At 40.0% G+C, this 14,227-nt stretch overlaps 3 protein-coding genes across 8 annotated transcripts; all 3 read right to left on the reverse strand.

Annotated features, from left to right (window-relative positions):
- Positions 1–762: 762 nt before the first annotated feature.
- Positions 763–4,928, reverse strand: LOC104436189 (putative adenylate cyclase regulatory protein). Of its 6 annotated transcripts, XR_005549841.1 has the most exons (4): positions 3,995–4,928; positions 2,260–2,634; positions 1,189–2,016; positions 763–1,114 (listed from the first exon to the last, which is right to left on the reverse strand). XR_005549841.1 is itself a non-coding variant. In XM_039310158.1 (2 exons), exon 1 carries the CDS (start codon positions 4,830–4,832, stop codon positions 4,047–4,049), a length of 786 nt encoding a protein of 261 aa, XP_039166092.1. In that variant the 5' UTR covers positions 4,833–4,928; the 3' UTR covers positions 763–2,634; positions 3,995–4,046. The 6 variants fall into 6 exon arrangements, 4 of the variants coding, with proteins under 4 accessions (XP_039166092.1, XP_018725221.2, XP_018725220.2 ...); XR_005549840.1 differs by having other exon boundaries at positions 763–2,016; XM_039310158.1 differs by having other exon boundaries at positions 763–2,634.
- On the reverse strand, positions 4,928–8,577 carry LOC104436190 (disease resistance protein RPV1-like). The gene is made up of 4 exons (XM_010048924.3): positions 8,296–8,577; positions 6,998–8,095; positions 6,260–6,541; positions 4,928–6,175 (listed from the first exon to the last, which is right to left on the reverse strand). Exons 2-4 carry the CDS (start codon positions 7,922–7,924, stop codon positions 4,928–4,930), a joined length of 2,457 nt encoding a protein of 818 aa, XP_010047226.2. The 5' UTR covers positions 7,925–8,095; positions 8,296–8,577.
- Positions 8,578–10,740: 2,163 nt separating this feature from the next.
- Positions 10,741–12,754, reverse strand: LOC120292199 (toll/interleukin-1 receptor-like protein). Its single transcript, XM_039310349.1, has 2 exons — positions 12,173–12,754; positions 10,741–11,354 (listed from the first exon to the last, which is right to left on the reverse strand). Exons 1-2 carry the CDS (start codon positions 12,688–12,690, stop codon positions 11,054–11,056), a joined length of 819 nt encoding a protein of 272 aa, XP_039166283.1. The 5' UTR covers positions 12,691–12,754; the 3' UTR covers positions 10,741–11,053.
- Between the last annotated feature and the right edge of the window lie 1,473 nt (positions 12,755–14,227).

Raw genomic sequence — 14,227 nt, forward strand, 5'->3', positions numbered from 1 at the left:
GGAAACCACCACCCGATGTCACGCTTAAGTCACCACACGGCGCTTCAGCCTCCCTACTTCGCAGGGGCTTCGAACCTTGGCCTCCACCGGGGAGGGCCAAGGCTCTACCATCCACGCCACCGGCCGGTGGTTGAGAAACCTAGTTTTCTCTTCTCTTCTCTTCTCTTCGACTCCCACTTCGATGATACACAATTCATCCCATACGTTTTTTTTTCTCCTCTTCCAACATATCTAACATGCAAGTTCAAAATATGGATAGCTTGTTTTTTTTTTTTTTTTTCAAAGTTTTATGAATTATTGAAATAAAGTTGAATTTGTCAAATTAAAATAATGAATGATATTAATAAATAGCAGATGAATGTTTTTAGTGTAAATTCATTTTAAGAGTTTTTATTTACTTATTTATTTATGAATTTGATTCAAATTAATTTAATTGAAAAAAATCATAAAAATGATAATTTATTATGTATATATAAAATATATATTTAATATATAATATGTACCAACATGCCGGAATTCTCAGTTTTTTGAAAAACAACGTGCCGGCATATCGTGTCGTGTCGTGTCGCGTGTTAGTGTTACTTAGATGGTGGCTCTCTTCACTTCTTCTTTTCCCTTCCTCCACAAACACTCCCCCTCCCCCAAAAAAAAAAAAAAAAAAACACTTTCTTAATCTTTTTCTTTGTGCTAACATGATGCCGAAGGTGGACACCACGCCGGCACCGCACATCCGCCGTGTCAGTGTTTGGATCAAGAATTGGCTAGTTTCCAATCAAAGTGCATGGATTGCAAAAGAAAAGCACTTAAAGTTCAGCGCATGCAACGATCGAAATCAAAGTTCGCCAATCAAATTGTGCGTATCTTCTAAATTTAGTGACCATGAATTGATGAAATCTATCCCAATATATGGCAAGCTACCTATCTCCACCACACCGGTAATCATAGCATTGCACGGTTTTGGGACTCTTGTGGATGGCCAAAGGAAACAATCTCGAATAATCCAACTCGCGACATAATGCTCTTGAGGGAGCCAAGTACCTTATCATTTGCGCCAACGGAGTTCTCGTCAACACGAGGCATTCCTTCCTTATTTCCTAAATTGGCCATTGCTTTCCTATTCATTCCGTGTGGGCCCCATTTAGCTTAAGGAAGTATATCTTTGGTAACGAATTCATGTTGGGTACTTACAATCTTTTCATAGACTCCTCAATTCAGCAATGAGATGATTTGATGTCTTGCCCAGCGCTTTCCTTTTCAATGCTGTCGCGTCTGCAAAGCTGACCGCAAAAACGAGAAATATAATCACAGAGAAATCACACACGCTTTCCTAGGGTGAAAATATGGACGAAGGATGAATACAGCAAATTTTTGTACATAGGTTGTCCTGGTTCTGCGGGCAAGAGTTCAGGATGATTATGGCAACGAAATAATGTCTTTCTTTTACCCCCAGTAAGATCTTGTTGAAAGAAAGTACGCAAGGTTCAACGGAAACGAAGGTACCCATTAGCGATTTTTTCTTATTCCCATCTGTATAAGAAACTCACTGCCGGAGAGCTCGCTGCCCTGGCTTGACAGCCTTCGCATCAAAATGCTTTTTGGGTGAGCGGAAGGCCTTGCGAAAACTCCCTTTCAGGTACCGCACATGTGAGGGATCGACTTTGTAAAACATCAGCAAGACTTTCCTCTGTTTCTCTGCTCCATCATTTGAATGAGCTTACAAAGACACCATTTATTGGAAGTATAATTGGGAGAGATAATTGGTACCGTGATCTTAGACTGCATGATTGCGCTGAGAAGCTCTGACCCAGACTCCTTGCCGACTTGGAGGTCTTTATCATCTCTGAACATGAGCTGGCACAGTGCCTACATCCACAAGTTTGCGAATGGTAGAGTTGATTTGTGAATCCTGTGTGAGCATCTGTGCCTCTAAAGCTCAAGAACACTTTGTTGCAGTCATTTCCCACACCACTTGGAGAGATGAATGGACAAGTGGATGCTCCCACGGCGCCTGAATTGCTGGCATCAGCACCATTGCTTACACTCTCTCTTCTTGTTGAGAAAATTATAAGCCAGAACAGATAGAAGATCTCTAATAAATGAACTAAAAGTGGAGCATATGCTTTACAGGGTAAAGTGCACATCTTTCTGAACAAGTTTGGACACATGGGAACGTGAGATCTTTAATAAACCGGTCTTCTTATGCAGGTGGCAATTAGAGTTAATAGTAATTTATAGCCTCAGAAGCAGTTTATAACATACCTGAGTTGTTTGTCTTCCCCTCACGTCAATACAAGATTTGGAATGGTCCATTCAGACAGAAATGATATCTCTCAAAAATTTCTGCAGATATGTAGTGAACTTCTCACACTTCTTCGCGTATCAGAGGATGCAAAATATTCAGTTCCACTCTAATTGCTTCTTTCTCAATCCAGAATGGTTGGAGCCACTTTTGCCAATTGCAAGTCAGCAACTGGAGAATCGCGAGTTGATAGCATCTAGTGTCTTAGAAAGATATTTTCTTGCCATATATGGTTTCCCGTAGCTGGTACACAATACCAGTGGCTATGTCGAAAAATGTTCTTCGACAAGGCAGCTAGCTTTCCATATGTTCTTGGAGTCTCCTGGTTCCTTGAACTAAAAAGAAAGAGAGAAAAGGCAAATCAGTGCATAGTTTTGCTGCTTGGTGTCTTCCTGGTCAATTCATGGCGACTGTGATACACGAGTAGGTAAATAAATCTCGTTCTCTTACATCGTGAACTTACACAGGCTAACTACCAAAGACTGCATTGTTTGACAAGCGAATACACGGACTAGATACAATGCAGTTTTCACTCTCTGGGTTGATACAATCACGATTCATTTCCTTCTTCCCACGACCACAGATCCTACAATTCTCAGCTTACAAACGGAGAGGCTGGCCAACACACATTTTGGAAAAGCATCACTCCCATGAAAGAAGCCCCAAAGGAAGCAAACTAAAACTACGAGCATAAGTAGTGATCAAGCAGCTGCCCTAGTTATTAACTCAATTTAGAATAGTCATTAACCCTTGCCCTTGCTCATTTACGTGGAATGTGCAGGAAGTATCGAGATAAAATGAAGAATAGGTTCACCAGGCGTGGGTGTTCCTGCAAGTATTGTCACTGTTACTGCATAATGAAAAAGAACTCTAGTTCTTCATTCAAAACTGATTGCATAATGATCCAATAATGAAATTGAGGAACGTTCTCAGGCATAATATTATCATGAAAGGAAAAGGAGGAAAGCTCCTCAATCATATTTAGGAGAAAACGCTGGTTCCTCGGTGAAAATCAAATGAAGCTTTGCTTGTTGCACTCCAATATAGCCAGGAATATTAATTCTTTGAGATTCATCTCTCCTATAAACTCGGAGGAATTTCCAAGGTCCAAGCTGGAGAAGCGTTCCAAAATTTAATAATGTCTAAGTCCTTCCACAGAAAGCTGCAATATGTAGTCAATCCCAAACAAATTATAGATAGAGCCTCTATAAACTGCATGAATCCTGCTAACAATTCAAGAAATGGAATGTCGTGATAAGGTAATTTTCATAAAGATAAGGCAAGTAACAGCAAATATACATCTACAAATCTAACATAAAAATTCATCAGAAGATGTTCTACTTTAGTCACCTGTTCCCTGTGTTAGTGAAACAAACAGGACATATCAGGTATCCAAGCAAAATAACCTCCGAAGTCTGTACGTGCACATCACTAATCAATCTCGTGTTGAAGATTAAGAACTCGAGTTGTCAACCCACGATGATATCAAAAATACTTAGAGAAGGTTTCCAACTGGGTGAAGAAGTTCCACTCTAGAAATAAACAATTGCCAGAGCATCAACTTCTTTCCATTGCTTGAACTATATAGCGGAAAGAAATGATAATAGAAAAGGCCATGAAGGAAAATTTACTTCTTGATACAGATAACACTATTAAAACACAGGAAATAGGTGTGAACAGGGCATGGGTGATCACCTTCTTTTTAATCTCTCAACTTTGACATGGCAGTAGAACTATGTGCAGCATATCAGCTGAAAGTGATAGTCCCATACAAGGGATGAAACATAGGTTCGCCATAATTCTGCATGATGTGTGCTCCAGTTAATTCTGGTATTTGTTTCAGTGACTTGCATCCAGAAATATCCACTTGCCACAGCGTGTCCAAGTCTCCAAGTCCCATAAGCTCAATAAGTTTCTCGCAGTCTCTTACAACCAAACATTTCAAGTTCTTGCACATCGACATATCTGGCAGATGCTCAATGGACTTGCATCTTGACATATCTATAAATTCTAATGATCTCAACTCTTTAAGCTCTGACATATCCAGAAGTTCATGACAATCTTTCACTATCAACTCTATCAAACCTTCAAATTTTGAAAGGTTTGGCAGTTTCTCTAGGGACTTGCATCCATCAATGCAGAGCCATTGGCAGGATGAGAATTTCTCCAGGGCCAGAATATCACGTAGTTTCTCGCAGTGGTTGATGTTCAGAAACTTCAGGGTGTTGTAGCATGAAAGGTCTGGTAATATTTCAATCGATGTGCACCCAGAGATGTCCACCCATTCCAAGCACTCCAAGACATCAAGGCCTTGGACTTTAGATAAATTCTTGCATTTGGAAGCCCAAAAATATCTCAGAAACTTCAATTTTGCAATATCCAGTCTCTTAATGGATGTGCACTCAGAGATATCCAACCTCTCCAAGTATACCAAGCTGTCAAGGCCTCTAATTTCGACTAGATTCTTGCATTTCCTAACACTTGCTTTCCTTAAAAGCTTCAAAGTTGAAAGGTCCAATCTTTCCATAGACATGCATTTAGTGAGATCCAAAACTTCCAAGCAAATGAAGCTATTAAGAACTTGAAATCCAACTTGATTCTCACAACTTGGAAGCACCTTTAAATTACTCAGTTCGAGCGATCCATCAACCTCTCTAATGCTTCCGAAGGTCCCATCTTTAAGCACCTCAGAGACATCAAACATTCTACCTTACCAAGCCTAGATAACTTTGGGCACTTCAACACATCCAACATTGTGAGTGATACTAATCCTTCCAGACCTTTGACTTCTCTCAGTTCAGAGCAAACTGTCAGACTCAATTCTGAAAGATGCTTCAAGGTTGACAAATCTGGCAACTTTCTCAACATTTGGCATCCTATAAAGGAAAGCTTTGACAGTTTGGAGGGAAGCTCTGGGAGGCATTCAAGTGTAGTGCATTCTAGGACAGAGAGTTCCTTTAGATTTGTCAGGTTGGAAAGGATTGGCAATGTAGGACTCTGACAAGTGAGACCTAGAGTTCTCAAGCCAGAGGGTAGGTTTGGCAGCAATTGGAGCTTCTTGCACCCTTGTAAGTTGAGGTCTTGGAGACAAGAAAGCTTACAAATGCTTTCTGGCAAGCCACAAATTTCTGTCCCCAACAATCGAAGGGCCTTCAATGAAGACAATTCACCAATATTACTACAAACTTCTGCCAGGATGTTGCAATTTGTGGCATCTAATGTGGTGAGTTTCCCCAACATCCCAATAACACTAGGTAACCTTGTTACATGTGACCGCACCATTTGCAGAACTTCTAAATTACTCAAGTCTCCAATGGATTCAGGTAACTCTGTAAATCCTGTGAACGATATGTCCAGCTCAGTTAAACATTCCAACTTGCCAATTGAGTTGGGGATCCCTCTCAATGAGCTACATTCTTTTAATGATAAGCGCTGCAGTTTCTGAAGGCACCCTAGGGCATCTGGAAGTTCAGCAAGCTTTCTGCATCCCGTAAAATCAAGGGTTGACAGAGATGCTAGATGGCTTAACAAGCTGGGTATTCGAGCCAATGATTCACAATACTGGGCACTAAGAGTCCTGAGCTTCTTCATTGAACCTTTAGATACGGGAATTTCTTCCATCCGAGTTCTATCCATAAAAAGCTCCTCTAATTCTTGTAGCTGCCCCACTCCTATTGGAAGTTCCTTGAGTCTGAAACAGTCTCTCACATCCAAGGAAATCAGAATGCTGATGCTTCCAATAGAAGGGTGCAATTTTGTTAGATTTTCACATTTTCCAAGAATTAAAATCTCCAGATTTTGAAAAGCTGTGAGATCAGGAGATGTTTTCAAGTCACGGCAATTAGCAATGTTGAGAACTTTCAGATTACTTGCCACCTGTAAGAAAGAAAGCAGGGAAACATGAGCCACTAGGAATTATTGATCATATTTTGAAAGGAAAATCTACTCTTTTCATCTTACATCCATAAGTTTCCATCCTTCCCAATGCTCTGTGACTTTGCTCCTTGATAAGTCAAGTATGACTAATTTCTTCACATGAAAGTTGGTTGCTACCAAATTTGATGGACAATTTTTCCAATAAAGCCATCGTAGTTCAGAAAGAACATACTCAAAATCTCCAGAGAGGATGAAATTATTCATCTCAAGGAACCTTAAGTTCGGTAGCTTTTCAAACAGTACATTGCTGTACACCCTGCCTAAGCCACTTTTATTAAGACGGAGGGCTTTTATCTTTCTAGTTCCCTGAAAGTAAGAATTCCACGGATCAGAAATAAAGCATCATGAAAACAAAACTATGATATGTTGTTTCATAATAATTTCTATGCTCACATGGTTGCAGCTAAACTCATTGGATAGTATCTTTCAACAAATTTATCTTACGCAATCCACTAGAAGCTAATATATAAAATGCTCAACACTGCTACAATTAAGTTTGCTAACATGTCCTTTAAAATGAGTTAAACTCCATAAGTTAGCTGAGAACCTTTGATTATCACAGAAGAGCACCCTCTAAGGATATTACTCCCATGAATTACAGACTTGCATTATGCAATGAGTAACACAATGTTGAAAATATTACGAACAGGCCTTCTATTAACTAGGGCTGGACTAATTTAATTTACTAACTTCTTTTTCCTCTTTATGGTAGATATTAAACATTGACTAAGTGCACAAAAGTAAATCAAAGAAAACTCTCGCCTTGTTTTTCTCTAGAACATGTAAGGCTTCCTTGTGAATCCATACGCGACTACGTTTCCAGGGCTCCTCGTAGTTTTCCTGCTGGACGATTTCCCTACCTAGATCTCTCAGTTGGTCATGCATTAACAGCCTATGGTCATTTCCCACTTTTATCAAGGACATCACACTCAATGCTTCAATACCCATCCCTGGGAAAAATTCACAGTCATCCCACATATAGGATGCAATTCTTCCATCAGTTCCGGTGAAAAAACAGGCAATATCCAAAAATATCTGTTTTTGCTCATAATCTAATGCTTCATAACTTACCCTTAACTTCTCTTGCACTTCCTTATCTGGTATTTGCCGTATCTTCTTTAATGTATCTTTCCATACTACTAGGCGTTTTCCGCACAAGAACGATCCTATAACCTCGAGTGCTAAAGGGAGCCCTCCTGTAGTGGACACAATTTCACGCGAGAGATCCCCAAATTCAGGCAAAGGGAAATCCCTTCTGAATGCATGTCTACTAAAAAGAAGCAAAGAGTTGTCAGGATCCAATCCATTGAGTGCATACGAGTTATCCACCTGAGCCTCATCAAGAAAACTCACTTTTCTTGCCATAATAATGATCTTACTTCCGGAACCAAACCAATCACGTTTTCCAGCCAAACAGTTCAACTGAGAAACATCATCCACATCATCGAGAAGGATGAGGACTTTCTTATGCTTAAATCTAGTTTTGATGATTCTAAGTCCTTCATCGACATTGGAGATGTCATTGTGTTTTCCTTTTAGAATATTGGAGATTAGTTGGTTCTGCAAATGGTGGGCACCCCTGTCTTTTGCTGTTTCTCGCACATCTGCCAAGAAGCTACAGTGATCGAACTGACTGGAGAGTTTATTGTAGATGAACTTGGCCAGAGTCGTCTTACCAACACCGCCCATTCCGTGGATTCCAACAAATCAGTATCAGTGTCATCAGTTTTTAACATTCTCATAATCTCCTCTACATGATTACTAATCCCGACCAAGTTCTCCGTGATGTCTAACGCAAAAGCTTCCTTTAACTCGCCCAAAACCTTCCTGATAATTATCTTTACCAACTCAGCTTCATGTCTGTGAAATAACAGCAAAGTCCAATACAAGAAACCGATCATCAATATCTCCGCGGAAGCAAATCCACATATAAACAGGAAGCAAATAGCAGCCAATTGATAAAAACCCATCATTTTTTTTCCACTGCAAAAGTGATCGCGGTATAAAATTTTCGGACTTTTGATCTAGCTAAGCAGGATCACGAGTGAAAGAAGAAGTACCCGTTAGCAATTCTCTCTGATTCCCATCCCTTTAAGCTTCCTACTTCTTGGAGAGCTCGCTCCCATCGTTGGACCACATCTGCCTCATAATGCTTCTTAATTTTATGAAAGGCCTTTCCGAAACTCCCCGTCTGGTGTCGCACATGCCCGGGCTCGACTTTGTAGAAGATGGGCAAGACGATGTGCCCTTCACTTCTCTTGCACTCGATCATCCGGGCGAGCTCGCGAAGACACCATTTGCTGTAAGCGTAATCCGGAGAGAGAATCGGGATGGAGATCTTACTGCTCTAATGGCTCGGAGAAGATCCGGGCCGATCTTCTCGCCGACGCGGAGCTCGTCGTCGTCCCTGAACACGGAGACCCCGGCGTCGACGAGGCTGCTGTAGAGGTAGTCGGTGAAGCCGGTGCGGGTGTCTCTGCCCCGGAAGCTCAAGAACACCTCGTAGTCGTTGCCGGAGGTAGACGGAGCGGATTCCACCGAAATGGGTTCGTCGGGTTTGGTGCTCCCGATCGTTTCCTTCTCCTTCTTCTTCAGGAAACGGGGTGCGAGCACGGCGACCAAGATGGATGCGATGGCGATGGCCAAAGGATTACGCATTGCCATATCGATTCCCATTCTGGTTTGGCTTCCTTCGAAGCAGGGAAGAAGAAACAGGAGATTCGGCTCGGACTTCTCGCGGCGAGCGACCACGGCTATGCTGAATTTCTACGGCTGTTCCCCCGTCCTAGTGACGTGGACGGATCTTCTTAATGTACTGGACTGAACTGAACTGGACTTGAAACTCCCAAAGGTACGAGGACCAAAAGCGTAATTCACTTTTGAAATTGTACACATACGTGCGCCAAAGTGTCGATTTGTCCGTGCTGACTCAGCATAATCTTTCCATACCATGATTAAAGATTTGAATCTTATCTTTCAAATTGCAGCTAGAGATAATTTAGGGAAATTAATGCAACAGGAGTACCAATGACGGTTTCATAAGATAAGAAATGTGAAATTTATGAAAAAACTTTTAATGAGTTACTAAAATGTATCCTTAATTAATATTTTTCTTTATTGTGACAAAATCACATCTTTTATAAATGGCAGGTACTTAAAAATATGAGAAGTTTCTATTAATGATGAGCATTACATAGTGATTACATATATCGGGTTTTACTGCACAATTGTTCACTACACTTTGTATCTTGACTTGGGATAATTTTGACATCAACACTACAATCCTAACGCTAAGTTGGAAGAACAGTGAAGAGAATCAAATGAATACACGATTGTGGCATGAGAAAAAAAGACTATGAAACAATATCTAATTTATGACATAAACCGAAGTCTCTATATGATAAAAAGGAGTTGAATCAACCCCATCATCACCTGATTGAAATTCTCGTTTGCATTTCCATTGTCAGCATGACCCTTTCATCTGCTCCAATTCATCTTCACATGTTCTTTGATTAACTTGGCGAGAGCTACTAAGCTAACAGTATAGTTATTCAGAAGAAATAACGGTGCCTTTTTTACCACAAAGTACCATCGATATACAATTGGCAATCGGGACCACAAAAGTTGATCGGTTTCTCTTGTTGTTAGTTATTCAGAAGAAATATCTTGGTGTTAGTGCCTTGCGGATGACAGAGAATGAATAAGTAAAGAAAACCCGGTAAAGCAAGTTGACCGGTTTTTTTTTACAATATGTGTAGTGGTGAACGTATCGTCACTTTCATTGTGAATAACAGCACCACTAGCTTATCATTTTCCTAACTTGGACTCCTTTCTCTCATCATTCCAGCATACCGGTGATATGCACTTCCGTCATCACAATGCTTCACAATGGCGTTATCTCAATGCTTGCATGATGATGTTATTAGAAGCATCTGTCCCTTGGACCACCTTTGTCTAACATACATCATCTTAACAAACAGACAGAACACAACACTAAACAAGCTTTAATCAAGACTCAGGCGAATGGAAGATCCAAAAACTAAATGAGATCTTCGTTAAAAGAGTTGTAAAAGAAATCCTTCGAAACCCTTGTAATCCATCCCGAGTCGCCAAGGCTCATAGAACTGAAACCCTTCCGCCCACTTGGCTTGCTGAACCTCCCTATTTCCTATGGCAGATTTTATGTCTTGATCTTGAAAATTCTTGTAATCCGTCATTTGGATAGTAATGAAGGTCATTTCTTTCTGACCCAAAAAAAATACAAAACTATCTCCAATCTAATAACAAATTTCTGATCTCTATATGAGTATAGCTAAAACAAAATTCCATGTTTTCAATATAGAGATTGGCCTATCTATACCATAAGTAACAAAATAAGATCATCGACAAATTGAGCATGTTTTTTGGTAAGTTTATCGATTGTCTCCTGACTTGAACTCTTGTAGCTAAAGTGTTCTCGAGGACTCAACGTGGACCCGACGATAATGTGCTCCAATTTATACTCATGAATCAAAAGAGGTTGTCGCTTACCTACACGTTCCAATTGTTCAATTCACAACAAATATACACCGTGCATTCACATGCTTGTGCAACTACAACACTCAAATAAATTCAGCAGGAACAAAGTAGTAAGTAACTTGAAATTTGAACAGCGAACTGTAAACTGAACCCAACCGAAACATAGAAGAAACTGGTCCAGAAAAAAATGCGTGGTAAAGCAACTGAATTTGAGGTCACTAGGGTTTGAATTGAAGTAACCTTCAAGGTAATAATACATTACGAACTTAATCACTGCATCCTGTCGTGAGTCATGGAATCTCAATTCCGAGGCTGCGGGTACTCATGCAAAGTTATATGTATCTTATTTCTCACCATTTTCCCATCGCTCCGCATGCTCCTCGGCACCGGTGTCCTCTTCTGACTATCCTGAAAATCGCGATGTAACTTTTCCCTTTCCTCCGCACCACGATTTTCTTTCACGAGGCGTGTCAACTCACAGTGATAATCCTCCTGCAGTCTTGCTATCACCTTCGCTTCCATGGAATAGGTGAGATGATGGGCTTCCTCTAACTCGCAACAAACCTGCTTAACTACCTTCTCGATCATCTCTGTTTCCTGCCTGTCAAAGAACAATAAAGTCGAGTCCGGAAACTAGAACCTTGTTGCAATATGAATCAATGCTACGAAAAATCAAAAATTAGTACACATACGACAAATATACCTTAAATTAATTTTTTAACCACAAAAAACCCCAAACCGGTATATAATGACCAATTTATCTTACGTTTGTTCACTAACATAGGGTTAATTCATCAAAAAGTTAGTTTGAAGTAAATTTATCACAAGCGTACCAGTTTAGGGTTTTTTCATGATAAACAAATTAAGGGGATTTTCATGTATTAACCCTTTTAATGGTTGGAAAAGAAAATTGTGTTGCTCATGGCATAAGTATTGATTAATCAACTATTTTTCATTACTTAAGTAACTTATTACTCATTTAAACTTAAAAAGAAATCATTTTGCACATCTTTCATGAATCTCGATGTTTCAAGAAATCTGGGAATATGAAACCAAACTATATATGGGGTCGCGTTCATGTAATCGTTCTTCCTTGTGTGATAAAAAGGGGGGAAAACAAGTAAAAAATACATGTGAGGCTCGTTCGGTGACAAGGCAGAGAGAAGCATGAAAAGATGCGGAGAGGTGATCTTTCATTCTTGTCAACGGATATGATAATGATAATGGAAGTTTTTGTTTTTCCAATAATAATGAAGATACTTTTTTACGATTTTTTTTCTAAATCATTAGTTTTGGTGAAATAAACAAAACTAAAATCATTGATGGAAGTAAACAAGGTATTGTGTTGGCAAAAAGAAAACAAAGGATATTTGTGAATACAAAAGAGGTAAACAAGGTAAGTTTAGAAACGAGATGTACCCTCCCTCAGATTCATATCCTAGTATGGAACTGACTTCTCCAAGCGCCTGCTTCCATTCCTCCACAACTTGTTCATTGAATCGCCTTGTACCGGATCGGAACCTCTCCCCGAAAATCCCAGTCTGGTGCCGCACGTGTGCTGGCTTCACCTTGTAAAATACAGGCACCACCATATACCTTCCATTGTTTCTCTTGCACTCCATCATTTGTGTGAGCTCGCGGAGGCACCATTCTCTTGAGCCGTAGTTTTCCGAGAGGATTGGGATCAATATCCCAGATCGAGGAATCGCGTTGAGAAGCTCCGGGCCGAACACCTCACCTGTATGGAGCTCGTTGTTGTCTCTGTAGACGTAGACTCCCGCTTCAACCAGACTCCTGTAAAGGTTGTCAGTCAAGCCAGTACGAGTGTCTCCCCCACAAAAGCTCAGGAACACTTCGTAGTAATCTTCTTCTTCTTCCTCAGCTCGGGGATCTCGGGGATCTCGGGAATGATCTGCATAAGTGCTCCTTCTTGGCATTTTTTTGGTGAGAAAACCACAATGTAAATGCACAACAGCGAGGAAAGAGAGGTGTGTTTGAAAAGATAAGTTTGTGTAATGTATTTATAATGAATGAAAGAGAATAAGGCTTACCAAGAGGGTACTAATACTATCTATTATTGTTTGCTTTCTCGTTCAATGCACCCAAGAAAGGCTAGTTCAACTTTCCCGTCCTACGCTGCAAAAACAATTATTTCCTTAAGTTTACTTGTTCTTGGGAATCTTGGACCTCATCAACCCGAGGTTGTAGTCTCCCCACTTCTCAAAACAGTAGGTGCTCGGCCTTAGCTGACAAAGTCAAGCTAATCCTTCACCAAAGCTCTGTTTGTTTCGCCTAATATAAATTATTTGGAAATATTTTTCTGCAAAATAATAGCTTGTATCGTTTATAAAAATGAATAAGTGAAAAATATTTTCATTGTCCATGAAGATATTTAGATATAAATTATCGTTGATAATAAAAATATTTTTCATCGACTAATTATTCCAGATGATTGCTTTTAGGAGTACATTTTTCGAATAATCCATTTTTCACGAAGTAAATGGAGTGTAAATATGAAGATAAATTTCCCTGAGCCTCGCTAAACATAAAGAGGTGTCTGCAGTGCAATCACTAAGCTGTAGTTTCAATCACTAAATGCACTGAAATTTCGATTTTTTTTTCTTTTAGCAATTGATGCACTTTGACTCTTGCGAATGGCTACGGGAAACATTTACCAAAAATCCAACTTGGCTCATCATTTGCGCCAAAGGAGTTCTCGTCAAGTCAACGCGTTCCTAACCCATTTCCTGTAATATCTTGACCAAGTCAAGAGTGACGCGGCCCGAAAAGAAAAAAAAAAATTCAAGTGTTGAAAAGTCAGAGAATCGGAAAAAGGGATAAATAGTACATGGCTCCTTTCTTTTAAGCCGAGAGCTTGCGCGGTGAGAATCGGGGAGAGAAAAGAGCGTTGAAAAGTCAAAGAAAGAAAAAAAACAAGAAAATAAAAGGAGGTTGACAAGTCAACAAAAGGGGAAGATGTTGCCCCAGAAGTGGACTAGCGGTACTCGCTTACTGGCAAAAGTGCACAGCTTTTTGAATGAGTCCGGATGGATGTGAACATGAAATGGTTGACTAGTTGTTCCGAGAGGCTCATGCACATTACCGCTTATTAAGCGATTAACTAATTATTCATTGACTAAGCAGTACAATCTAATGCTTACTTTGTATTTACCTTCTTGGAATCAAGTAATGCTTACCCGCTCATTGCCCTCTTTGGTCTGACGTCATTGCCCTCATTGCGCTCGTCTATAGCATTTTTAATCTTTCCCGACCAAAAAGTAACACTCCTCGGATTTTATTTTATTTTTTGGGTCAGAAAAATACTCCTGAGTTAGCGCATACAGAAAGAGACTAATTCTCGATTTGTAGCCTGGACAACTACTTGAGGCAATTAGAATAGTGAGCGGCTTTGTCTTGTGTGACACATCGAATTTAACTCATTCGAAATATTATTCACTTTGACCCATGTCATAC

The sequence above is a fragment of the Eucalyptus grandis genome, chromosome 3 (genome assembly GCF_016545825.1).
Source record: "Eucalyptus grandis isolate ANBG69807.140 chromosome 3, ASM1654582v1, whole genome shotgun sequence".
NCBI lineage: Eukaryota > Viridiplantae > Streptophyta > Magnoliopsida > Myrtales > Myrtaceae > Eucalyptus > Eucalyptus grandis.

Coding starts and splice junctions, on each gene's coding strand:
- LOC104436190 (XM_010048924.3), bottom strand. CDS start 7,924: ATGGGCGGTGTTGGTAAGACGACTCTGGCCAAGTTCATCTACAATAAA. Junction 6,542..6,997: donor ATGTTCTAGAGAAAAACAAG/GCGAGAGTTTTC, acceptor TCTTACTTTCAG/GGAACTAGAAAGATAAAAGC. Junction 6,176..6,259: donor AAGGATGGAAACTTATGGAT/GTAAGATGAAAA, acceptor TCTTTCTTACAG/GTGGCAAGTAATCTGAAAGT.
- LOC104436189 (XM_039310158.1), bottom strand. CDS start 4,832: ATGTCTATGGAAAGATTGGACCTTTCAACTTTGAAGCTTTTAAGGAAA.
- LOC120292199 (XM_039310349.1), bottom strand. CDS start 12,690: ATGCCAAGAAGGAGCACTTATGCAGATCATTCCCGAGATCCCCGAGAT. Junction 11,355..12,172: donor GGATATGAATCTGAGGGAGG/GTACATCTCGTT, acceptor GTTCTTTGACAG/GCAGGAAACAGAGATGATCG.